At 38.7% G+C, this 27,669-nt stretch overlaps 1 protein-coding gene across 3 annotated transcripts in view; it reads left to right on the top strand.

Moving 5' to 3' along the window:
- The window catches only part of USP22 (ubiquitin specific peptidase 22), a 55,433-nt gene that overhangs the window by 14,770 nt on the left and 12,994 nt on the right, over window positions 1–27,669 (top strand). For all 3 annotated transcript variants that reach the window (XM_070955010.1, XM_070955009.1, XM_070955011.1), the window contains exons 3-9: window positions 2,707–2,820; window positions 3,286–3,330; window positions 5,765–5,866; window positions 21,601–21,770; window positions 22,184–22,331; window positions 25,289–25,394; window positions 26,823–26,981. In XM_070955010.1, coding sequence (XP_070811111.1) covers window positions 2,707–2,820; window positions 3,286–3,330; window positions 5,765–5,866; window positions 21,601–21,770; window positions 22,184–22,331; window positions 25,289–25,394; window positions 26,823–26,981 — 844 coding nt within the window. The remainder of the gene's footprint in view (window positions 1–2,706; window positions 2,821–3,285; window positions 3,331–5,764; window positions 5,867–21,600; window positions 21,771–22,183; window positions 22,332–25,288; window positions 25,395–26,822; window positions 26,982–27,669) is intronic.

The following is a 27,669-nucleotide window of genomic DNA, read 5'->3' as shown; positions in this document are numbered from 1 at the left end:
GGCCATAAACTTGCCAATAGTAAGAATCTTGAACCCTGAAGGAACTTTACCCCTATTTCAGACATTAGCATCTCTTACAATCTCGTAACCATCTGGTAGCAAATGAACCGAAGTCAAAATCACTTTACCTGTTTTGAACAGGTGCAAAGGCAAGGATGGTAAATTTGGATGTGGGAAATTAAGATTCCAGTCTCTACCCAAGTGGGACAGTTGTGAAATAGCTACAATTTCTTAACCGTTTATTCAGCGCCGTCATAACTGAATAATCACTGAACGAATTGTTGTTAAGTGCACGCCACCTGTAGGCATACTAGTGCAGGAATCCACCATTATTTTCTCTGTTAAAAAACCCCTCAATTTGTTTAATATATTAGCTACGTATATATACGTATAATATATATACGTAGATAACTCAGTCTTGCAAAATCTGTCTCAAAATAGACTTTTTAGAATCTGCATTCCAGCATCCAGATGATTTTAGAGTGTAAACTGTAAATCTTTCTGGTTAAGGAACTGAGTTTTGGGTATTCTCATTTCTGGCAAATAGAAGGCTGGATAAGTGAGCCCAAATTGGAATGGAAAGAGCATAAGCAGACTCCTCAGTGATGGATCTGTTATGTGTAGGCTACCATAAGAAGCCATCTCAATGATGGCTTCCAGGATGTGAATTAATAAAATAGTTTAATCACTGCTAAAACATCCCTTTTGATGCAAATTAGGTTGATTATCCTAGATGATTTGTATAAGGCCTTTATACAAATATAAAGACATAAAAGTACATAAATACAAAAAGGAAAACTTGTCAGTGAACAGGAATTATGTGATTTGATGGTGGATGTGTAATAAGAACCTGCTATTCTGCCTTTTTCATATTTTTATCAAAATCTTCATGAAGATTTTTTTTTTGCACTCGATTTTCAAATGTCAGTTACACCATTTTTATACAAGAGAGTTTTGGGATAACTGACACTGCTGTTTTTTGTTTATTTACTTTTAAATATTATTGCAAAATTACTTTGATTTGTAGCCAAATTGCAGAGTAGAACATACTTTAAGATCTATAAGAAATTGTCCATTTTTAACAACACTGAAGCTTTATTTTAGGGTATAACATTCAGATAATCATATTGTAAGGCTCTTGACATTCATCCACCCATTATATTGCTATAGCAACAGTTAACGTGGATGGGTTATATAAGCAAGAATTGCATTCTATGCTATAGTTAAAACTGATGTTTTTCATTTTAAAAATTATTCCCAACTTCTCGTTATATGAAGAGAAAGGAATGTATGTGTATGAAATTAAGATAAACAAACCTTCTCATTCATCTTTTATGTTATTGAACAGCTTTACCTGTTAACTCTAGTGTGCATAAGTTATTTTGTAAGCAAAAGCAATTCCAACTTGGTACACACAAAGATTGTATTTTTTTAAAAAAAAAATCAGTCTGCTTTAAAGCTAAACCTAGTATTGAAGCCCAGTTATTGGGTGAACTGCCTTTTCAAATAACAAGTCTTCACAAATCCATTTTAAGATGCTATGGGACATGGGTGTCCCTGACCCTCTTCCAAATCCATTAGTAAATCTGCCAATTAATGATGGGAACTACTTTTATAAATATCCCCTTATCTAATATTTGGATTTCCAGTTTAATGAAGCTAATTATTTCAATTTCAGCAATGGAATAGAACATTTATTTGTAAATTGTGATAGAACAGTATTAAGCAGAAATTTAACCTAAGAGTTTTGAAATCTTTGTTCTTAGTTTGATATGATTTAGTAGAGCCATCAGACTTCGTTAAATTAGAATATGGAAATTAGTTTGATATGACTTAGTAGAGCCATCAGACTTAGTTAAATTAGAATATGGAAATGTTACAAGATCAGAGTTGTATGTCTTAATTAATCTAATCTTCTAATCACATGTAACTCAATAGTTAAACAAGGAAAATAGATATATCCTCATTTTAAAGAGGTTTTTTAATCTTATTTTAAAATTTAGTAACCTTTAGAAGGCTTTTCCTAGTGAAAATAGATTTCAGTTTTCTTTGTATTAAAAGATACATAGCTCATTGTCAAATTGGAGGTCCATTGATTATAAGAATACATAGGCAACATGTTTTGAAGCTTATAACTAGCCTTGATCTATACCTAAAATTGTATGGCTTTGTAGAACTAGCATGTGTACCATTCAGGGCTATCAGATAATTCTTGATTTAAAATTCGCTTTTAGAAATTTGAGATTTAGCTCTCATATTGCTTAGAAACAGTACAATCCACAATTTATATCTCTCCTTAACACGATGGAATTTTTTGAGGCTTGCAGAAAAGGTATGTCCAAGCACAAAATAATTCTATATAGAAGTTTCTTTGCTTACTCTTACTCTCTGCAGGCTGATGAACATAGAACAATGACATAGAATCGATTTTCACAGGGAATGTGAAGCTGTGCCTCGGCTGCTGAGAAATATTTTCATATCATTGATTGTGTCGGAGATTCATACCTTGGAATCTGTGATAATTTAATCAGGAAGATTTTTAAATGTTTCTGCTTGTCTGAGGCTTGGCAATAGACATATAAAAGTCAACATTTGTCATGTGATAGTAGTCCAAGTTGCTAATAAGGAGAGATTAATTATAGACAATTCTTTATTTTCTTAATTTTTTAAAAAAATGTTTCTTTTTCTCCATCCCTTCTTCCGCAGCCATAGACCTTTTGTATGGGGGTATATACTGCTTTATGTGTCAAGATTACATATATGACAAAGATATGGAACAAATTGCCAAAGAAGAACAGCGGAAAGCTTGGAAACTACAAGGTTTGGTTTTCTTTAAGTATCTGCTTGAAAGAAGTTTTCATTTCAAGTTGTACCTAGCCCTTTTATTCTTGTAAAAGAAAAATAAGAAAACTTAAAACAGAAGTTTTGGGGGAGAGAGAGATGTAGAGATTATTTCTCTTCAGTAGTTAAACTGAACACATCACAAAAGCATAGCCAAACTAAATTTAGGAAGAATATTTCAGTAAAATACTTTTTTCCCTTGTGATTGTGCAGAGTTAACGATAAAGCAGAGTATTCAGATCTTTTTGGAACATAGTAGACAAAAATTTATATTCTTCATACAAAATGCCACGCTTTCCCTAGGCAGTTACTGTGCCAGCTTAACAAAAATGTCACTTTGTTTGCACATACAGTATGTATATATGTAGATATTAACACACAAATATATGTACACACATTTGTTTTATTATTCAGTTTTCTTTCCCTAATTCTTTTCTTTTTTAGCCTTCACCCCAACAATGATTTCTCACTACCAGTGTACAATGACAGGTAAGAAGTGTGAGCTGGCGACATGTTTCACTAGCAAGCGTCCCTTTACTGATCACCCGCCATTTTTCAGCAAGAGACAGAATTTGCAGTGTTTTCCTATTGTAAAGAATGTATTTCGTGATCCAGGAAATAATACATTCTGCTGGACCTTCCTGTAGCTGAGTTGTTGCTCCAAAATATTCCCCCTTCACAGCAATTAAAGATTTAAAAAAGATATATATCCTGTCTATCTAGAAGGAATTGCACCATTTTTAGGTGGCTGTTAAAAATAGACATGCACGTTGCCATTGCATTGTTCATCATTCTCAACTGGCATTTTAAATCTTATTTTTAAAGTAGCTCAATCGAAGGAAGAGAGGGAGGGATAGTGGATAATTCTAACATATTTTCTTGGAACAAGAAAATAATGTCACAAAATACTTGGCAAAGTATCGTTAAACTTCCTCTACATGACAGTCAAGTAACCCCTTATCAATGCCAAGTTGTGCTTATTATTTCAGAAGCAAAACAGCTCTTTTGTTGAAAATTGGCAGTGATACCTCCAATACTTGAGAGCGAACCCTCAATTTGCTGTATATGTTTCTCTAGTAAAACAAGGCATTTTACAGGAAGCCTTTTCAACTTGCAGCCCTTTTGATGGCTGGGAGGGCTGTTTTAACTGTTAGAGGTGACATATATCTAAAAAGTTAAATGAAACCTTTTTCTTCCTCATTAAAATAAATAGTTGATAATTATGTAAGTCTTTGTCCTGTAAATATTTGTCCATGTATTTAACGATGTGTCTTTATTGTTTGCTCCTTACTTACAGAATCTTGTTTCTGCCATTAGCACTAATCCAAACAAATATGTATGCAAATTCATCTTGATATGCCATGTCTAATACACGCTTACTGTGCAGAGTGGATATAATTCTCGAGATCTTCTTTAATCCACCCCTCTGGTTGATTTGTGCTAAGTCCTTCCCTTCGTGCCAGTTTTTTCTACATTCTAGTTCTATAAGATTTCAAAAAGTTAACGTACTGGTCCTTTGAAAGAGCTGATGGGTTTCTTGTGAAAGCTCAATTTTTGAAAAGCTTTGCTGAAGTCCCTAGCTGAGACTTTTTATCTGTCGTGGTAACAGTGCCTCATTCATCTTTGCAAATGAAGACTTCATATTGTATTTGTTTATAGTTATTCCATCCAATGTTTCATGGAAATCTACTTTAGCTTTATTTCCTGTAAGGTATATTTTCCTTTTGGTGGTTAGAATATTATCTTAGTAGTAATAGAAAAGCACAGGAAATTCTTGTTATTTGAGGCGAAGAATAATCCCTCCTCTTTTTTGGGGTGTGGGTGAGATTGTAGAATATTTTATCATTTATTTATAAGATAATGTATCTCTAATTTGCATAGTCATATATACAATTGCATTGTTGGTGTATCAAATTGAAAATTTAAATGCCCAACAGGTATCATTTTATTAATCTGTTTTACTAACATCTCTCATTATAATAATTAGACTCAGAAAGCCACCAAGATGACCTATTGCTCCCCTTTCTTCAAATAGGTATCTCTTCGAAGCAAATTCGTATCCAGAGTGTGCATGCCACACACATACCTGCATGCATGTAGATATACACACATATTCTCATAGACAGATAACAATCATCTGTTTTTCAGCAATATGTTGTTAACTAAAACTTACAATCAGGATCCAAAGAGCTGCTTATACTCAGTGGCTACGTACAGTAATTGCCCAGTAGAATAGCTACCTTTCCTTTCATATTCTCCTTTGAAGCTGTTCACTCTTAAAAAGAGACTTGCCAGACTCAGGAGCTATTCTTTCAGGCAGATAAGCTTCAGCAGCCTTACAGAATTAATTGCAAAGTTTCTCGGCTCTCAGCCTACATAATTTATGGTCCAGATTGCAGAGACAGACTGAGGGGGATACTAGTTTTTACATACTAAGGAAACGGTTTGAAATATCACCCACCTTGTATTGGTTCTATACATCAGCTTTTCACAATAGCACATAGCTGCCTAATGAATTGGATTATTTATTTTTGCTGTTGTCATCATATTTTTAAAACATCTCTACACAAAGGTCATGCTTCAGGGGTGGTTTCGCTGACAGCATAGCTGTCTTAACTCAAATGAACAACCTATATGAAGGGCAACCTGCTACTGTGTTTTTAATTTAAAAGTATTTTGATCCACTGCTAGGAATAAGAAAAGGAGAGGAAACTGTTGCTTTAAACATGGTTAAATTGCCACAAGCAATAAGTCTTGTATGTTTTTAACACACATTTGTGAGAACATATTTAGAAGCTCAGAACTGTAGAGGAAATATATAAGGAAAACTATTTAATGAATGGTGCAGTTTGCATTCCAAAGTACCCTTATAGCTACAAGCAGTCTTCTGAAATACAGTCCTATATTTCTTTTCATTATCCAGGTATTGGAGAGAAGTATTCAACTTGGGAGCCAACCAAACGAGAGTTAGAGCTGCTTCGACATAACCCCAAGCGACGAAAAATAACCACAAACTGTACCATAGGTAAGGGAGAGAATTGCATTCCTCACTAAATTCTACAATCATCTGCAGAATTACAGGTAGTCCTCGCTTACCAACTATTCGTTCAGTGACCGTGCTGCTAAAAAAAATAACTTTACAGACCACGTATGACCTTTGCAGCGTCCCTCAAGTCACGCGATTGCCATTACAATACAATGCGCCTTGGTCTGTGTCTGATGTGTTTCTTCCTTTCTTTTGCCCTTTGCAGAGCAAGAAAGAGTTGAAAGAAAGGGATTACAAGAGAGTAAGCTGTTTGCTCTTCTGTTCATCAAAAGCAATGTGATCATACTGGCGGCCCAGGGTTGAGAGCCACGGGTATACTATACAAGCTTGCAGTACTCTCTTGAAACCGCTTTCTCTCCAATCTCTCCACTCTACAGAGGGGCGGGGAAGCAAGAGGTTCTCTCTCTTGTGGCGCATTGCATTGCATCGCTTTTGATGTATACAAGAGAGTAAACAGGCCCAGACACAACAGCTTTCTAAAGCAAGGGGGAACGGTTAGGAGGCAAACACAGGCCCAAGGTATGAAACTGAGTAGTCCTATCTCTTTCCTGCCAGAAACCCTAGTCCTCACCATGGTATTTGCAACTTAGTGGCAGAACCGCTAGTCCCAATTAGGGTCATTAAGCAAGAATTAATATTCATGCTTTATTAGTCTTTTATGTTTTGATTTCCCATGTATTGCACTTTGACTTCCCTATATCAAAATATTGATATAGTCAATCTCCTTATGAAGTCTTCAAAGTTGGGGGCTTGGATATTGTTAATACTTTGAAGGGACCCAATTTTGTCTTTTTTACTTATCCCTTTGGTGATACTTACCTATTTGTCTTCTTTTCTCTCTCCTATTTTATGATCCTCTTCTACTCTTTCCAAATGATTTATCTTTTGTTCTTTCATCTTTTATTTGGTCTGACATGTTTTTGTTGCTCAGATGCTTTGTTGTTACTTTATCAATGTATTCTTTCCCAAAGAAAAAACTGAAAAAAGGGCAAAGTCCTTCCTTCCTTCCTTCCTTCCTTCCTTCCTTCCTTCCTTCCTTCCTTCCTTCCTTCCTTCCTTCCTCCCTCCCTCCCTCCCTCCCTCCCTCCCTCCCCTTCCCTCCCTTATATTTCATCCAATTTCTTTCTTGTGTTGCTGTTCCTATTTTTCTGCATAAATCCCTTGTGGGCAGGGTGGGTCTTAACTCTTCTTGGGTGTAACTGTTGTTGGCGTTATACGCTTTCAAACTACAGTAAGTAAGGTATACATTCCATTTTTTTCTCATGTTTTTGCAACTTTTGGAATCCAAATACCGTAAAAGCACTACAGCCTTGGAGTTGGGTAGACCTCGGTTTTGAAGACAAATGTTAAACTCAAGGTCTTGGGAAAGTGGCTTATGAAGCCATGTCTGTATGCTGAAAATGATGAAAACTTGGTGGAAGTAATTCATTTCACATGCCACTAGGAAACTTAGGACAGAGTTTTCCACAGAATGTTCCACTATTGTAAAGAAAGTCCAGCTATGTGTCAAGTCAATAGCACTGGACAAGATTGCATTTTGATGAATTGAAAGTCTGAGTAGGAACACTGAACAATGGAACCACTTTGCTTGCTTGTTCTGCTGGCTGTTTTGACTTTCGTTGAAGGGTTTCTAGCTTTCCTTAAAATAGAAATCCCTACACTCAGGAAGGTGTGCTGAGGTGAGGAATCCAGAATGAAAAGGATAAGAGAAATAACAATTCTTCATTTTTCTGCATGCAAAATATTTAATCATTTGTATTATCTTTATGTCATACATTTTATTTGAATGAAACCTTGGGGTTTTATCAGTGAATATGGTTTGCAGGAATTTTTATATATTAGGAATCAAGCAACCATACTCAGGTGAATTGCTTATATTTTCACTGTCCTCTGTGAGCAATTAAACTGTCCAGGATACCCCATTTCAGGTGGCTTATCTACCCCTAAAAACTGCTTATTTTTTCCCATAGGTATCTGTGTTACCGAATTCATTCAGGAATACACATCAGCAATCTAGCTCCATCAACATCCTTAGAACTACCATATTTTTCAGAGTATAAAATGCACCTTTCCCCCCCTAAAAGAGGGTGAAAATTTAGGTGCGTCTTATACATCGAATGTAGCCCCGCCCACCCACTGCCCCCCACCCTTTGGCCTCTGCCTCCCAGGAATTTACCTCCTTGCAGCAATCAGCAAGAAGAAACAGTCCATTTCAGCTTCAGCACAGCCTAATTAGCACAAGTTGATTGGATTGGCTTCCCGACTCTCAGCTGTTTTGCTCTCAGCTGTTTTGTGCAGGGCTCTGCTGCTTGCTGCAAGGAGGTAAATTGCTAGAGCAGATTTTTTTTTCCTTGTGCTAATCAAGCTATGCTGAAAACGAAAATGAAAGTAAAGCAGGCTGTTTGCTGCAAGGAGGCAAAATTGCTGGGAGGCAGAGGCAGTTTTCTTTTTCTTCTTTTCCTCCCCAAAAAAGGTTGGTGCCTCTTATACTCTGAAAAATATGGTAACTGGGTTTCCTTTAAAATTGGTTGACTATTTCCCAGCAGTACAGACATTTAATAATAATAAATGTAAGCCTTTATCATTAATCCTTTAGAGTTGTTTGAGAGTCTCTAGAAGTATTTAGTTTGTTTGTCTGGGGTCCGTAGGCATGAAAGATCAAGTAGATTGTATATACCTATATTTTTTTTTGAAAAATGATTACATGGTTAGACATACAGGTAGTCCTCTACTTATAGCAGTTCATATAGTGACCATTCAAAGTTACAAGGGCACTGAAAAAAGTGACTTATGGTTGTTGCAGTATCCCCATGGTCACATGATCAAAATTCGGGCCCCTGGCAACTGATTCATATTTATGATGGCTGCTGTGTCCTAGGGTCACGCAATCCCCTTTTGCGAGCTTCTGACAAGCAAAGTCAACACGGAAGCCGGATTCACTTAACAACCGTGTTACTCAGTGGTGAAATCTAAAATCTGTTACTACCGGTTCTGTGGGCGTGGTTTTGGGGGGGTAATGGGTGGGCATGGCCAATTCTTTTTTTTAAACTTTTAAAACCATTTTTTCTACAACCTCTTCGGCGAAGAGGTTGTAAAAAAAATGCTTTCAAAAGGCTCTGATGATCCCAGCTGAGTTGCCTGATCAGCAGAGGCTTTTTTTCTTTATATGCCTCTGACGATCAGGCAACTCAGCTTGCATCGTCAGAGGCATTTAAAAGAAAAAAAAGGTTTTTTTTCTTTTAAAAGCCTTTGACGATCCCAGTTGAGCCGCGCGATCATCAGAGGCTTTTTTTTTTTACTTTTAAAAGCATTTTTTCAGCCGAAGAGAAAATGCTTTTAAAAGTAAAAAAAAAGCCTCTGATTATTGTGCGGCTCAGCTGGGCAAGGGGGGGGGGCACAGGGATTTTTGCTACCGGTTCTCCGAACCACCCGCCTCCATCGCTACCGGATTGGGCGATCCGGTCCGAATCGGGAGCATTTCACCCCTGGTGTTACTCATTTAAGAGCTTCCATGATTCCCTTACATATGTGGCAAGGAAGGTCATAAAATGGAGCAAAACTCACTTAGCAACTGTCTCACTTAGCCATAGAAATTTTGGGCTCAGTTGTGGTTGTAAATTGAGGATTACCCATACGGAGATATTTCAGCCAAATTTCTAATCCCGTCTTAAGTAAAGGTAGCACTTGTAGCCTACGCTATTTACCCTGTGAGTAAGGCTCAGGAGGGAAAACATAGATGTCAAAGCAGAATTAAGCAGGACATGGGGTTTTCTAGAGGGTCAGCTTATACTTAAATGGTCTGACATTAGGAGTGAATAGAAAGTTGGCAAAGTTTGTTGATAACCCCAACTTTTTCAGGATAGTGAAAACTTAAATCGGATTTTGAAGAGCTTCACAAGAATCTCCCCAAACTGGGTGAATGGGCAGCAAAATGGCAAATGCAGTTCAATGTAAGTAAGTTTAAAGTGATGCACATTGGGGCAAAAACGTTACTTTCACACATAATCAAGGGGCTGATTTAACTTCCTAATCAGCAGAGGGATTTCGGGATCACGGCAGACAGGAACATACTGTTCCAGTGTACAGTGGCTGTGAAAAGGTCCCTCTTCCCTCGAGAAATTATTATGAACATTCAAACAACTTTGTTATATATTCAGGAAGATTTGTGGTGTGATCTCTTGGAATATGTGCTGTTCTGACAAACCTTCAGATCAGATTTGTGGAAATGGGAAACGAGCAATACAAATACCGGGAGTCTGGTACAATTTCCTTATAAAAAAATAAGCTTTGGCCAAGAGCATTTTAATTGAAAAGAGTGATGAGAGATTGATGTGAAGAGAGAGAGAGAGAGAGAGAGAGAGAGAGAGAGAGAGAGAGAGAGAGAGAGAGAGAGAGAGAGGTGTATTTCTTTGGTAAGAATTTTATGCAATGAACTAGACAAATGGGAAATAGATTCTGCATATAACACTCTGAATAACTTCTGGCTTCTAATTCAGGACATTTCTGTTCTGCTGTATCATATAAACCTTATTCGAAATCAGAAGCCTGATAATGTTTTAAGTAGATTAATTTTGAATGCTTTCTAATTAAAAGGGAAAAAACAAAAAAAAAGCCAGTTCATTCTTCCTATTGTGTTGTATCTTATTCATATGATGTAAATGAGCACATCAGATTAATTTCAGATACCAGAGATTTAAGCATGGTGTTGTGTATATGTGTGTGTTTTTTTCTCTTTCCTTGCACAGCTTATATTTTGTTACCCTTCCCCTCTTTTTTTCCCTCTGTAAGAACAGTCTTCCTAAACAGCCTTGAGGTATTAGCTAGAGAACAGTCTGCTTCTGATTAGCATATGAAGTTACTTTGTGGCCGAAGACTAATGTTTTCACAATAGGCAGAATTAGGCTTCCAAAGTACAGGGGTAATTAGTTAAAGCCACCTGGGATTCTCATTTGTTACGTTGCCAAAAAAATAAAATAAATAAAAGGAGAAGAACGACCTCTTTTTTTTTTTTAAAGAGAAATGGAGGAGGAAATAAAAGGAGGAATGGAAGAGATGCCTCTGACAATAGAAACAGAACAGTGGCAGGTGTCTTTTGCAGCTGTGTGACATTTGGCAGCATGACCTGGGGTAGAAAAACATGAGTGGAATAAATATTGTAATAGTTCTTCAGTCTAAAAGTGGCACCAAGAAGGTTTTGTAGGCTGAAAAGTAATTAAGACATTACTTCTGGTTCTCTAGGCAACATCCAGAAACATTGCTTGATCCTTCAATATTATGTAAACTGAAGCATGAGTGTCTGAGCACGAGGACAGAGGTGATGGGAGGATGTTGAAAATTGCATGAATGAATACTTTAATGACTACTTTTAGACTAGCTGGTTGGTGAGCTTGGCCAAAAAAAAAAAAAATCAGCACGGGCTTACTTTAAACTTGAGAAAGCAAGAGTAGGCTTTATTATAGTTTTGGTCAAAATGTAGTGATCTTTAAAAGCCCATGGTTGAAAATGGATTTCTGTTAATTATAATGAACATACTGTAATTCAGAAGTGGTATTCTGTCTATATGAGGCAGAAGCTAAATGAAACATATAGCCTCTCCATTAGTGAAAAATGGATAGAGTTCTTGCTAAACAAACCTCTTTCTAATTTAATGCCAATTAACTGTCTTGTTTTCAGTTTACTGAGATCAATATGGTAAAAAAAAAAAAATCTCTGCAAGTAAATTGCTCCCAGCGTAATTGGCTTGTATGGAAACAATCAGAATCCCCTATCTAAATTATTAACAATAGTACCAGAAACACATCCATTTAAAATATTTAAAATATTTGTGTGTGAATCCAGTTCTACCATTCCTATTTAAACTCCCTCCTGAATTAACCCCCTTCTTTCTAACGTCTCAATAGAACGGACCGATGAAAGAATAACTTTCAGTATTTTATACACATGTAAGTCACAAAAATCTAAACCCCTTCTCTTTTTCAATGCCTCCCCCCCCCCCAATTTGAAAAATGCAGAATCATGACCTTGGTTTTAGACTGTGGTTTGTCCTTTCACTTATAATTGTGTTTTCAATTCTAATACCCGGGGCCTTTCCTTCTGGTACTTGATTCACATAAGTCATGAGAAAATGTGAAGCTTTGCTCTGTATTTTTTCCCCCTTTCCTTTCTACCCTCCTTCTGCACGCTCCCCAAAAGGCATGTGTAGAAACTGCCAGAATGCTTTTCTGAAATCTGGCTGCTCCAGGAGGCTCAATTGTACCAGCCATCTGTGAGAGAAGAATCACACAGCTGCTTCCGAATTCTCAGAGGTTTGTTGGCTCCTAGAAATCTATGGACGACATCGACTTTTCGATCAAACGAAAACTCCCAGATTTGCTGCCCAGCAGGCTGCATCTAATCTGGTGATCGGGAGGCAGTTTTCTTAAATTGCATTCATAGGTCTGGGGTGATCATGTGCCTTAGTGATGCTGCTTGCCGATTTCTATTTACAGGATGAAATGATAAATCAGAACTTGGATAATAGGCTTCAGGAAAGGATGCCAAGTTAACATAAGCATTTGTTGCCTTCTGAATGAGTGCTGCTTCTTTTTTCCCCAAGGATTCATATTCCCTCCTTAACGGACGGGGTCCTAAAAATAAAAACTCATCCCTTTTCTGTTGTTTTATCTTGGTTTTTGTGTTTATTTTTCACCAACACAGGGAATAAAACCATTGAGTTTGACATTCACTTGCTGAATAAATTCTGACAGAAAAACTATAATGTAGGTGCTGTTCTTAAATTGATCTGCTTCATTTTTCTGGGTTTCCTATACTGTATGACTGGTTTAAATCAAGTCACCTAATCTTAATCCATATCTACTAAGCAATTCTTTCAGGGACTGCTCTTATAATGTAAAGAAATTAAGAAACTTTTTGGTTTCATTTATTTTGGGAGTATTTAACCTGATCTAACAAGTCTTGCATAATAAACAGGGAAACAAAGAACAAAAGAACATGCCTGCGTAGACATATTGCCTTACAATACAGATAGTCCTTGATTTACAACAGTTTGTTTAGTGACTGTTCAAAGTTACAATAGCACTGAAAACAGGGATTTATGACGGTTTTTCAGAGTTACGATCTTTGCAGCACCCCCATGATCATGTGATCAAAATTCAGATGCTTGGCAACTGTTTCATGCTTATGACCGTTGCTGTGTCCCAAGGTCACATGATCCCCTTTTGTGACCTCCTCACAAGCACAGTCAATGGGGAAGCCAGGTTCATTTAACAACTGACGAGTTACTAACTTATCAACTGCAGTGATTCACTTAACAACAGCTATGGCAAGAAAAGTCGTAAAATGGGGCAAAACTCACTTAACAAGTTTCTCGCTTAACAACAGAAATTTTGGCCTCAATTATGTTCGTAAATTGAGGACTACCTGGAGTTTCTTCTTAGGGATCCTATTCAGTTTCTTAGTGTGACTGTTTATAAATAAATAGGTATATAACTCTTAATAGGACCTGATCCTATTAGATGTCACAATGATAGTTAGGCTTGCTCATGCGTTCCAGAATTGCTGTCTAGAAGGTTCCTCTGAAGAAAATCATTGCTGAAAAATCTTAACAGTCCAATAGGATCTGTAGTTTAAAACCCAGCTCTTTGAGGCAGAAATTTTCACTAAACCACTGAAATCTCTTCTACGCGATATACGTGAGTCAGAGAAGCATATGTGCATGTCTTCAGTTATCTGGAGACAAACTTCAAAGATGAACTTAACTGCACTGCCGCAGCTTTTGATTATGCTTCTTAATGAGTCACCAGTTAGTTGAATTCAGATAACGGGAACGTCTTGCATCTCAAATAAGGATTCACTACACATTTCTATTTGAGGTGTCTTGGCTCTGACCAATTCATAGGGGCTCGGTTTTCCTTTCCCGCCAAGAACATCAGCTTTAGAAAACTGTTTTATTTAAAGAGTAAATTGCATGCATTTCTCTACTCCACCCTGATTTTTCTTCGCCACTACTGAACACGCTGTACAGTCTAATAGCTGAGAGAGTCAGTGGCAGGAAATCAGATTCAACAGCTGTGTGCAAACCTGCCAGCCTAATGATTAATGCACATTTTTTAAAAAAAGCAACTTTTTTGTAAACTAACTTCTCATGATGATGGCCTTCCATGTAGCAGTCTAACTCTTTTCAAAGTGCTGCTTTCCAGATGCATTGAACTTCCATAAGCCTTGGATTGTGGGAATTGTAGTCTGACTCATCCCTAAATTGGGCAGCCTGGCAAAAGATAATTTGCAAGCCACAGATCTCCACTCCATTGAAAACGACCAGGGTTAAAATGGATATGGCAAGCTAACATATGTGATCTGTTGGTTTCCTGCTATTCTGTGCCATACAGTGTATGACAGAGTCTCCACCAGATGCTTTGCATGACTCAGCAAAAGGATCTCTCTTGTGGGAAACACAATATAGACATGACTAAACCCTTTCTTGGGGACTCCAGATGACCACAGCGATTGCTTCCCATTAGCACTTTGCAAAAATTATTCACGTATGACTTGCCTATTTTTCATCATTCATGAAATTAAACTTTACTTCAAGTTTATGAACGAAGGCCACTAATGATGCTCCATTTGTGTGGTTGTAGATAAGACGAGTTCCTGGTAATATTTAAGAAACTCAAAACCCCAAATACATTTGATTTGTTTGCTGGTTTGCATCGTGAGCTGCAATTGCATTTATTTAAACGCTGGCATTGGTAGCAGAAGCTGGCAAAACAGTAAGAGTGGGTGATTTTTTGCTTTGTTTTATTATTGTAATGTTAATGAATGCTCTTCCATGCAGCTAAGCAGCATTAGTCCCTTTCTTTTCTTTTCTTTTTTTGCAGCCGGCTTTGTAAATATTTGAAAACATTTAAGGAACCTCCATATCATGGTAGTGAAAACAAGAGTGTGCTTTTCCAGCTGTGTTAGAATATTTAAGATGATAGCTGTTAACTAATTGCTAGTTAAAGAATGAGAGCTGCTGCATGTATTGGGATCAGTGTTACTTGTCTGTAAAAATTGAGTAGGATTTAATGTTTATTTTCATTTTAAAAAATATTTGCCCTTTGCCAATCCATCTGGGAGTTGGCTAGCTGGTAGAGATTGGCATGAACTATCATCCTGTCTACATTTGTGGCCCCTGAATAAAAAGTAAAGGAGTAAAGGACTTGTATAAAATTCCTATTGATTTATATATACTTGTAATGTTTTTAGTTTTGTACTGATGGAATATTTTAATGGCTTTGGATATTTTTGGTTCGTTTGTTTGTTGCAACAGCCTACTTGAAACACCCTGATAGAATATTCTGGGCGTACATTCTTTGTTTCAAATGTGAACCAAAACACATTTTCTGTTTGTTTCTTACCCCAGTGCCCAAGGAACTGTTACAGGGTACCAATATTCATGATTGCTGGGCTTCTGGAAGAGAATTAGAACATGGCCTGCTTAATTTTATCAAATTAGCTAAAAAAAGTTGCTGGACATAGACAGCAAAATTGTCTTTCAGACTGCGAATCTCCTTAGGACATTAAGACAAAATTGCAATAAATACCTTAAGTTACAACCAGGGGTGGGATTCACTTACCTTCGTTACCGGTTCGCAAATGGGAGCCCACCTCCGCGCATGCGCAGAGTGTCAAAAACGGGACGTGATTACATCCGGGCGGGTGGGCGGAGCTTCCTGCCACCGCCGCTACCGGTTCTCTCCAACCGGATAGAATCAGCTGAATACCACCACTGGTTACAGCTAAAGAAATGTAAACATACCTAGATGGTGAGGGAGTATAGCAACTAAATACCTGGTTTTAGTACCACCAGAAATGTAAGAATTGCACAGTGTCTGTTTGACATGCTTTCGTATATAGTAATATATAATACGTAGGGTTGGCTTGTAAAAGCTATCGGTAGCTGACAGTGTTCTTTTCTTCCCATTTTTTGAAACATGGACCCTGTTGTGAATAGTGATAAGAATATATAAGCAACATATGGTGAGTTACTGGGATGAAGGAGAAAAGAATTTATGTATGAACTGCATTTCGTCAGTTTAGTAGGAGTGAGTCTCATTTTCTAACGATGCCATCTGCACAAATTTAATTCTGGCTTCAGAACTCCAATCGAGTTAATATAAAATCTCTTCTTTATAAAATCTTCATTCTGGTACAAAAAATATGTGCAACACGAAATACATCTATATATTATCTCTTTATTTTACCATTCAGAAAACTTCTAATTTCCACGCCATCCAGAGGAAACGCCCCAATCTTTAAAGAGTAATTGAATACTTCTATACTGCAGTAAGAGTTCTGTGGGTGTGGGTGATAACTGAGGTTAAAATTGACAATTTTAAAAAGGGATTTAAACATTTCTTACTAAAACTGTTCAAACTGGAAAAGTATACCTTAAACAAATAGGGTTTTCTGCTAAGCAAAATGTTTCTATGAATGGGATGGCGATCTATGTATGTTCTCATTTCTAGTTGAATGCTCAGTTGACTCCGTTTCACCTAAAAATAGGAAATTGAAACTGCATCTCCTTGGCTGGTTTGTTTATTTATTTATCACATTTCTAAAACCTCCTGACATCACAACAGCTCTCTTGGAATATTCTCTGCCTACAAGACATTAACTCTTCTCTTTTGCTTTAATGTCTGAATTAAGAGCATCCGACTTTCATTCTGTTATGTCTTCTTTTGCATATCCTATCTGCCCTGAAAGTGAAATTCCAACTAATATTGATAAAACATCCTCTAATTCCAGCAAGCGTCTCTCCGTTTTGGTCTTTGTATCTTTTGCCTTCTTATTTGTCACTTGCAGCCCTTCTTTGGTGACAGGAGGCTTTCTTTGTTTACAGCTTTACCAAAATATTTTTAATCAGGGCAGTTGGATATCTTCAAAATACAGATAGAGTAGGGAGTTTGTTTCTTGAGCTTTAAGTTTCTTTGCAACTTGTGGTTCTGATATTACCATTAGTAGCAATAACAAGTTGGTGATAACTGGAGAATTCCTTGACCCTCTTCGCGGTGATCACTGTTTTCAGCCCAACCATGTTCTTAATCATCACTTGTCTGTCTGATTCCTGACTTGTCAAGGAAAAGGATTGGATTATTTTAATTATCTCTGCTGGAGAAAAACTCAATGCTTTATCCATGCAGTTCTGGGAAAGCTTCCCTTCTTCCCCAAAATGTCCCAATCTGTCCTGGAGTCAGGAAATACCAATTTGCTCCTGCATCTAAGTACCTACAAGGATGGGTCCTGCTGAGCTTCCAGGTTTATTCTTGGTTGTCTATGTAGTGCCACCTGTCATTATTCTTAGCCTTCCTACTTCACCTTCTACGTAAGACAAAAACAGTAGTAATATATTTCTTTCTGCACCCCATTTGATAAATTGGTAAAAACAGTGGGTGGTCTTATACACGAGGATGTACGGATGTACCAAAGGAAGTTGATTTTAAATAAGGGAGACAATTTGATGCAAGATTACTGCAGAACTCTTTCCTTATTGATCTCCAGGGCTGTTCAGGGCTGCAGAGTTGAATCACTTCCAAAATTTCTGGCAGAAAGCTTGGCGCGAGTTAGACTACAGAAAGTTTAATGACACTGCATTTGCAAGTCACTGTTGCCCTTTTTCCCCTTTAGGTCTGCATTTGCTATACATCACATTTAGAGGCCCCCAACCTGCTATTAATCAAGTTACATCTCATCGTCAAGAGAGCTTCTCTGCGATATTCCTTCTAATTCCGCTGTAGGAATTTCCCGGTATGGAAATAGCTTTTGGGGCTTCAAGCAGAGCTCTTCAAACTTGGGAACTTTTAAGACTCGGGGACTTCAACTCCCATTCTGGCTGGGGAACTCTGGGAGTTGAAGTCTACGAGTCTTAAAAGTTCCCAAGTTTGGAGAGCTCTGGCTTAAAGGCTAAATTCTGAAGAAATGCTTATGGAACTGGTGATGTTTAGCTCAAGGAGAAGACAGTTTGGTGATCATTATTTTATAAATGTATTGATCCCAGCAAATCCTGGGGGCACCTTAATATAAGCACATTGAATGAAAAGTAATGCCCCCCGCATAACTTTACTTTAAATATGGATAGTTGAATAAATGAAATGGGGAAATAATGACTGAAACTAATTCTTTCATTACTTGTATGTAATTGTCTACCACTATTCGCTATGCATGTCTACCAATGACGGGCAGATTTCTCTTCAGTCAGATCCATACTTTTTTCCCCCCCCCACCTCATCATTTGAGGTGCTTACCGTGGTATTCCTTCACTTTGGGGAGAAAGATCTCAGAATATTGTCTCAGAATAACAAGAGTTGGAAGGGATCTTGTAGATCATCTAGTCCAACCCCCTGCCCAAGCAGGAGACCCTACATCATTTGTGACAGATGGCAGTCCAGTCTCTTCTTGAAAGCCTCCAGTGATGAAGCTCCCACAACTTCCGAAGGCAGCTTTTGTTCCATTGGTTGATGGTTCTCACTGTCAGAAAATTTCTCCTTATTTCTAGGTTGAATCTCTCCTTGATCAGTTTCCATCCATTGTTCCTTGTCTGGCCTTCAGGGGCTTTGGAAAATAGCTTGACCCCCCTCCTCTCTGTGGCAGCTCCTTAAATATTGGAAGACTGCTATCATCTCCCCTGCTCCTTCTCTTCACTTATATTAATAGAAGTTACATGATGCCAAATTCGAGCCTATATAATATTTGGGAGAAGATTATGAGATCCAATTTCACAATTGTCTCTTGGATAACTGACGAGGTATGAGTCAGCCTAATGTTGCAGTGTTGCAGCAGAATTTCCTTCTTACGCTTCCACAGTCCGTCTAATCATTGTGTTCAAGGTTTGGATGTTACAGTGTGGCACTCGTGTGTTGATAGTGAGTCCGGGTTCAAGGAAATCCATCTGAATAGCATCATCTACGTCCCCAAGAATTATAACCAATGAGTTTTCCTACCGAAGCCTGGACTTTGCATTTTTTTTGTTTTTTGCAGGTGAAGCTTTGTGGATGCTACTCCATGGAACAATTCTTCAATTCTGACTTACAACAATGATCCTATGTTTAGTTGGCTATCACGCGCGCTGAAGAAATTCCTCAGCTTCTTTCCTATAGCATGACAATAATTGCTGGCCAACTTCAACTCTTGAAGTTTTCACCTCTGCCATTAGCATGCAAGGAAGCCCTCTTCCACAAACCTTCCAAGATTGGAGAACATCAATAATGTAAAAAACCCCGCACCCCATCCCACCCACCCTGTGTTCCTGTGAAATGCCGTGTCTGACAGCAGTTTCTCTTCGGATGATCCACCAAATGTCCTTAATCAGTCCATCAACTTTACTCCTGGGAAACCAGTTGGTTGATGTCACACACTTTGTTCTTGAACCTACAAACCAGCTCTATCTGGTTCATCGTCTTTTATATTTTTGGCCCAGGGATGCATAGTATTCACATTGATGCTCTTACCGTCATCCCAAACCTGCACTTGAAAGGATGGTGAATTTCAATTGGAGGGACTCCTCTGTCAGTCAAAAATTCAGTCACTGCATGTAACATAATTCCCACCCATTGAAGTGAAAGAAGAGATGCTAAAAAAACATACCAGAGCTTTGAAGATATCAGTACTGCCATCTGTTGGCCATTTACAGAACTGGATGGATTATTTTTCATTCAACCCTCTTGTATTTAATTTGTAATGTATATTTCACTACTTCTTTAGTTTTTTTTAAACATGCTTGCAGTCAAGAAGCAAGGCTAAAAATGCAGTTGTCCTTCTTCTCTATTATCTTATATTTTCTTCTTCTCTATCTCATCTCTATTTCTTAAATCAGAAATCATTTGACGTAGTCTGCCGTTAACCTTAATATTAAACCTTATCTTACTTCTGTTGTCTTTTGTTGTTTCTTCCGCCGTTTCCCATCATTAGAAAGAATTGTCACCGAAATCATTGATACTAAAACTATGACTATAACTACTAGTAGTTATGCCTGAGTTGCGGTTACAACAGCCTCGTTTTGGCAAGGCTATTTCATTTTTGTGTGCACTTGTCTACAATTCACACTGCAGTCCAAACATAGAACCCTGAATTGTGGTCGTACCTGTGCTGTTAAAAGAAATAAATAAGCCTTGTCCTTGTTCCTTTATTCAAATCTATTTTCCAGAGTTACAGTCAGTAAGCAGAGTGTATTAAGTGATGAACTTGTGTCTTGTCTTGTATAACGTATTTTGAATTGCTTCTTGTTTGGGAATTTGGGCTGGTTAATAAAGAGATAGCATTACTTTTTGCTTATAACACACTGTTTCTTGATTTCTGCCTCTGTACAATTAGCCAGCAAATTCACAACATACTATGTCTAGTGCTGCACACTTTCTAAATATGATGGATTCCGTTCACGAGCTAAAATGCATTCTCAATATTTACATTGCAGTTTGTAATAAGAATTAAATGCTTAGATAAAAGTTAAGCAAAGCAATTTCTTGTTGAAAATAAGAAGTAGCTTGTTGGGCTGATAAGATGATAGCGTTGTGTTAATGCCAGTGATTTTAGGACGGCTTCCGTATCAATACTTAATAGGTTGTCCAGTATAGTGATTCACTGTTCATAGTCTGCAGTATCCTAGCAACAGAAACACATACCTGCTTGGGAAAGGAAGATGAAAGGCTGTTCAGAAATATTTCTGCATATACAAGGCCATTTAATATTATGAGCCATCTCAGAATTTTAGTTCTATTGCTTTGGAGAGGTAAGAATTTGCCAATCTTCAAGCTGGTCATCTACGTCCACTAATACCCTGATTAGTGTTTTCTGTTTCATGTTCAAGGAGAGAATTTCAGCTGTAATAAAGTCCAAATATTTTGTTACCTTCCTGATTTAAGTCGAAGTCTCTTTACTTTCATTCCCAGAACAAACGTGTGAATTTATATTTTGTTCCTCCGGTCAATGCTTTAAAAGCACCCTTCACCAACCTTGATGCTTTCTACATATGTGGGGTACCAATTCCCAGAAACTCCTACCAGCATTGGTGCTGCTGGTAGGGATCGTGGATGAAAATATTTATGAAAGTGAATACGCTGAAAGCTGTTTTCAGTTTTGTTGCTGTTGTGTGGTTTTCATTCTTTTCTGTATTACTTAACGGGGGAGAGAAAAAAAACCTATGATCCAAATGATAGCTTGTAACTGCTATAGTTTCCTACCAAGATGTGGTTGTTGTGATGGGAATTGTGGTTGAACAGTGGCTAGAGACCAAGAATTGAGGCCCACAGTACATGCTTTGATTTTCCCTCTAGTATTCAAATATGGAGTGCCAAGCTTAGCTTTCTGCAGCATTTTTAGAGGGCTCAAGCCTTCAGTACCTCATAGTAATAAAGATTTAAGAAGCTCTAGTTTTAAACATGCTACAGTGAGCCCTAGGTGCTTTTGCTCAGCAGTGAAAGTAAATTCTTGTAACACATGAGATGCCCACATTTTGCGGGGGGGGGGGGGAATACGTCACCTGATGTATTCAAGCCATTTGGTTATTATAATATTTAAAAGCTAAAGTGGAAGGAGATGAACAAAATACAGAACAAGAAATAATAATGACGATTTGAAATTGGTTTTGCAGTGGTTGAAAGTTTGAGCTGAGCTGACTTCCAGGTGTGTGAAACTGAACCACAGTTCACTTGTCCTCTTTTTGTCTCCTTTTTATACAGGTCTACGGGGGCTAATTAATCTTGGGAACACATGTTTTATGAACTGTATTGTCCAAGCACTTACTCACACTCCACTGCTGCGAGATTTCTTCCTCTCCGACAGACACAAATGTGAAATGCAAAGCCCCAGCTCGTGTCTGGTCTGTGAAATGTCTACGCTTTTTCAGGAGGTAAGTTGCCCCTTTGTGCCATTGTTGAGAAGGTCACACTTTCATCTTTGCAGCATGTAAGAGGCAACCAGAGAGATCGCTCTCCTTAATATTTTAGGTTTCCTTCATTTCCTCTTCCATATGCCCCCATTTAGCAAGGTGCCATCACTCTCAGTCCAACCCACCTCACAGGGTTGTTGTTGTGGGAAGAAAACAGTAGGAAGAAGGTGTACGATATTTAAGTTAGTTATAAAAGTAACAAAATCAGGATAGAAAAAAAATATATATAGGGAATAACTCTAATCTTTCCACGAAGAGTTTTTTTTATGTATTTGCTGCTTTGGAGAAAGGGGAAAAATAAATAAATCCCCGAACCTTTTGTTTTCTTTCCCGTCCTCCCCTCTGACTCCGTCCCCCCCTCCCCTCCCCTCCAGTTCTACTCTGGGCACCGATCTCCTCACATTCCATATAGGTTATTGCACCTGGTATGGACACACGCACGGCATTTAGCAGGGTACGAGCAGCAGGACGCCCACGAGTTCCTCATTGCTGCCTTGGATGTGCTACATCGACACTGCAAAGGTGAGGCTGGTTCCTCTTGCCAAGCATCCGAATGTAAATCACGTGACCATGCAACCGTCATAAGTGTGGAAAACGGTCACGAGTCACTTTTTTGGTGACTTTGGACGGTCCCTAAGTGACTACCTGTATTTAGCTCTAGGACAGTATTTCTCAACCTTGGTCACGCTGGCTGGGGGATTCTGGGAGTTGTAGTCCACGCATCTTCAGGTGACCAAGGTTGAGAAACACTGCTCTAGGATATCAGAAGAAGTTTCTGCTTTGGTCTTTCATAAATTGGCTAGAGTCAACCGCCTCTCTTCTTACTCATTTTCATTGCGGCTTTCTTACTACCTTCACTCATTGCTGAAGAAAATCCTCAGATTTCGAGTTGCGTTAGATTTCGTCTGTTTCAACATGAGAAAGGAGGAGTAAGTCTAAATACAGATAGTCCTCGACTTACAACATTTAGTGACCGTTCACCGTTACCACATCACTGAGAAAAGTGACGTATGACCATTTTTCCACACTTACGACTGTGGCAGCCCCTCCACGTGATCAAGATTCAGCCAGTTGGCAACTAACTCACATTTATGAAGGTTGCCGTGTCGTCTCGGGGTTATATGATCCCCTTTTTGCAACTTTCTGACAAGCAAAGTCAATGAGGAAGCCAGGTTCACTTCACAACTGTGTGGTTAAAAAGTTGGTAAAATGGGGCAAAACTCACTGAACCAACTGTCTTACTTAGCAACACAAATTTTAGGCTCAATTGTGGTCGTGTGTTGAGGACTACCTGTACGACTTTTGTAACTCCCAAGTAAACCTCTTTGAATATCCTAAATGAGAACAGGCATACCGTGGCGTAAACTCCTCTGAACTAGCATTTATCCCTTCCCAGAAGCAACTGCTCAATCCCTGGGAAATCTTTTTCAGCCCAATTATGCTTTTTTTTTTTTTTTGCTGTTGCTGATGTGTTACATATCGACAGGTGCGAGGAGGTGGTAATTTCATTTTGCCAGATGTCACGGGAAGCCCCGTGAGTTTGTCATACCTCCCTGTGTTGCTGTGAACAAGCTTACAGATCAGTCTTTAGAGACCCCCACCTCCTCATTGAGCCTAATTGACTTGCGTAATTGAAGAGGGAGCAGCCTTACTCTCCTGTGGGTGCAAATGATGATCTATTAAGAGTATCCAGCAGGGATGTTACCTGCAGCCCAGTGAAAATGTGAAGAAAAAAACCCGTTTGTTAGTTTTTGTGAGCAGATAACAAAAAATAAAAGAAAGAAATGCTTTTTACAGGCAAGGGTTAAACCTTTGTCCTTTTTAAAAAAAAAAGATTCTTTATTTTCCTTTAGGTATGTATCTTTCTCCAAAAATGACACAGTAGTGTAACTTTTCATGACTTCATAAAAGAAACAGGAAAGACTGTGTGTTTTTTTTTTGTCAGTAGTGATTTATTAATGTATCTTTTACTTGGCCAGAAAGTTTAAATCCAAACTGATAGATAGTTGCTCTAAATAATGCCATATTTAATCTCAAAATGCCAAGTCAGACTCATGCCATATTGACATTGGCAAGATTTTAGGCTTCCATTCCTTTCCCTGGGATTTGTGGGTGGGCGAATGTGCTCCTAGTTAAGGTTAAGAAAGTGAAGTATAGAATAAACGTTTTCAAAAATATATCAATTTAGTCCATCTTTTCAGTCACATTGGAATAGTTACATTGTGTGTCAAATGTTCAACATTTGCAAATGCTGCCTTTCCTACATTTCTTGAGTGGTAGTGATTTTGCTAGATAGTGTGAATAATGACATGTGTAATTTTCTTAACAGCAAGAATCATTTTTACTTGGAAAGACTTACATGTATTACTCAACCCCTCGAAGTGCAGTTAAATCATGATTGCCGCTTTCTGCCATAGCAGCGCTACCTCTTCTGGAAGGTGTCCTTGGGGCAGGGCAAAACCAGCCAATTTTCCACTTAATAATAATATATTACGATCTCTAGGACACGAAGTTTCTCATACCTAATTTTGGATCAAGTTCTCTATTTTCTTGGTTCGGTCAACCGAGCACAACTCGAAGCAATAAAATAGAAGTAGGGTTTTTCATAGCTGTCGTTCCTGATGCACTTCCTTACTTTTGGAACATTATTTTTGTAGATGTACCACAAAAAGTAAGTCTTAAGGTCTACAGGCAGTCCTTGGCTTACGACCGCAATGGGGACCAGAATTTCCACTGCTAAGCAAGGCAGTTGTTAAATGAGCTGCACCCAATTTTATGACCTTTCTTGCCACAGAAACACTACAGTTGTTAAGTTAAGTAGCACAGATGTAAAGGGACTCTGACTTCCCTGTTGTCTTTGCTTGTCAGAGGGTCACAAAAGCTGACCAGATGACCCCCAGGACTCTGCAATTGTTATAAATACACGCCACTTGCCAAGTGTCCAAATTTTGAACAGTGGTTGTTCAGAAACAGTCATAAGTCCCTTCTTTTCAGTATCATTGAGGACCCAGATTGTTGAGAGGGCAAGGAGTGGTGCGGTGGCCTAGAGGTAGAGCTCTGGCCTCAAAATCTGGAGGCTGTGAGTTTGATCCTAGGTAGAGGCAGATAATTTCTCTCTCTGGGCACACTGAGAATTTATCTGCTGAACAAAATTCCGCATTGGTGACAGGAAGGGCATCCGGCCATTAAAACACTCCACTAGCTCCCTTCAGTTGCCCAGACTCCACCCTGCAAGGGATTATGTGGCCGTTAAAAGAAGATGATTGTTGGGGGCAAGATGCTGACTCTGTAAACCGCTTAGAGAGGGCTGTAAAGCGGTATATAAGTCTAAGGGCTATTGCTATTGTAACTTTGAATGGTCACTAAACGAATGGTTGTAAATGTATGTTTAGTATGTAAAGAGCGTAGTTCTCTGCCCGGCTGCATGCGAATATTCAGAAGGCTTGAAAACAAAGTCTGCTTATTTCCTTTTTCTTCAGGTGATGATAATGGGAAGAAAGCCAGCAATCCCAACCACTGTAACTGTATCATAGACCAAATCTTCACAGGTGGACTACAGTCTGATGTCACTTGTCAGGTCTGCCAGTGAGTATGATGAGCAAGTCTTTTAAAAAACGGGCAACCCCTTGAGAATAAAATGGCGATATCTTCCTGTTGTACATAGAGAGAGACCCTAGGCAGGAAACTTCAGTAAGAACCTGAATGAAATAAAGAAAAGAGTTAATTGCGTAATACTAACCTACTGCTCTTAAACCTGCTTGCATTCTTGTGAAGTCGTGATGGCAAACCTTTTTTTCAGCCATATGTAAATAAACATCACCAGGAGCTTAAAATCAGCCTTGGCTTGATTATAAAGCAAGTGGGCAGCCAATATGCTTTTTTTTAAAAGGGAGACCTGAGCTGCCAGAACATAGAGCAATTTTGCGCTGTTAAATTATATGGACTTTTCATTAACTCTTCTTGCTGGTTTATATCTGACGGCTGATATTTCGTCCATTCCCTAACATCCTGCTCTTGTTCCGTATTTTTAAGGTCCCCATTAAAGAAATTTAAAATGTTCTTTGTTGGCAATCTGTTTTGCGAGCACCCCCTAGAGGTGAAATGCCAATTTTTCTCCTACTTCTGCACATTCATTTTGGACATGTAAAGCAGAAGTCTTCAAACTTGGCAGCTTTAAGACTTGTGGACCTCAACTCCCAGAATCCTCCAGCCAGCATAGCATAGCATAGCATAGCTAGCTGGAGAATTCTGGGAGTTGAAGTCCACAAGTCTTAAAGCTGCCAAATTTGAAGACCTCTGATGTAAAGGTTGCCAGAATGTTTTTCCTCTCAGCGTTTACCCTTGTGAACCTACTATTTCGTAAAGTAATATCACACCATTTTCTGGATCTCTTGATTTGCAGGGATACCCCCTTAATATTTATTCTCTTTGTCCTCTCAATTTTAACAGGGAAAATGATTGTTACTGATAGAAGAGAATGTTTGTAACACAGGGTTGACCTATGAGGTCCTTGGTGCTTGCTGAGCTTGGTGGTTTTCTTGCAGATGTCTCATGACCCAACTAGGTAACTTCATCAGCACTGGAAGGAAGTGGGGGGGGGGAAGAGGAGCAAAAGAGGAGGAAGACTGTGGGGTCCTTAGTTTTGGTTGTTCTCTTGCAGACTTTTCACTACCTAACTAGGTAACCTCATCAGTGCTGAAAGGGAGCAGGCTTTCATCATCATTGCATGGATGATGTTCCCTACTTGGGTAATGAAACACCTGCAAGAAAACAACCAAACTCAGAGAGCACCAAGGACACCACAGTTGTCGTCTTCCTCCTCCTCCTCCTTTCTCCATTCTGCAATCCGCACTACCTTCTAGTGCTGAAGTTGTTACCTAGTTGGGTAATGAATCATCTGCAAGAAAACACTAAGCTCATGAAAGTACCAAGGATCCCACAATCACTTATGACCAAACTATCGTTTTACATAATCCCCTGGCTGAACTGTTGTTTTTTTTCCTCTCTCCCTAGCGGTGTGTCCACCACGATAGACCCCTTCTGGGACATCAGCCTGGACTTACCCGGTTCCTCCACCCCGTTTTGGCCTCTGAGTCCAGGCAGCGATGGCAGTGTGGTGAACGGAGAGAGCCACGTGTCAGGAACCACCACCCTCACAGACTGCTTGCGAAGGTACAGACTGGCAGACTGGCATTAGAAAGGAGCAATCTTACCTTCCCTCCTCCTGTCTGCAGATGAGCAATCGGCAGGCAGATGGCCCAGGAGCAAAAAAAAAAAAAAACACACCACCACGTCTGCAATTATTTCTGCTGAATCATCGTGCAAGCAACTCAATTCCCTTGTAGGAAAAGAGGCCAGGACAAAAATTAAGCATGTAGCATAAACTTGATAGAAGCTGGTAGGTAACCAAGACAAACAACCCCCTCAATTTAGCTTTCCCCATGATAAATTTCAGCACTGTGTATCCTTGATTATGTTAGACAGTAGACGGGTATTGCTTCATATGTTGCAAAGCAAGGCACGCTCAGGATAAACAAAAACACCTTTGATCTCTCATCTTACAGATATTTTAAATAAAACGTCGTTGAACTATGACCTACATATGTGGTATCTCTGTAGATCATAGGTGCAGGTCACAATCCTTGTTTTCCTTAATTATGGATAGTCTGCCTCTTACCTATCCCTCCCTTGCTCAGTGAACAGAAGTGGGGTCTCTTAGAGGTAAGGAAGAGAAAAATCCAACCTAAAAGAGGAATTGCCAAGCGAAGCAGCCAGTCAAAATTGTAAAGCAGGAAACCTCCATTGCTTCACCAGTTTTTGAACGCCGTTAGTTGGCCTTATGAAGAAGAAATTCTACTAG

Source organism: Pituophis catenifer, unplaced genomic scaffold (assembly GCF_029215685.1).
Source record: "Pituophis catenifer annectens isolate HBS135680 unplaced genomic scaffold, rPitCat1.0.hap2 SCAF_16, whole genome shotgun sequence".
Taxonomy (NCBI): domain Eukaryota; kingdom Metazoa; phylum Chordata; class Lepidosauria; order Squamata; family Colubridae; genus Pituophis; species Pituophis catenifer.
This window is presented reverse-complemented; position numbering and strand designations above follow the sequence as displayed.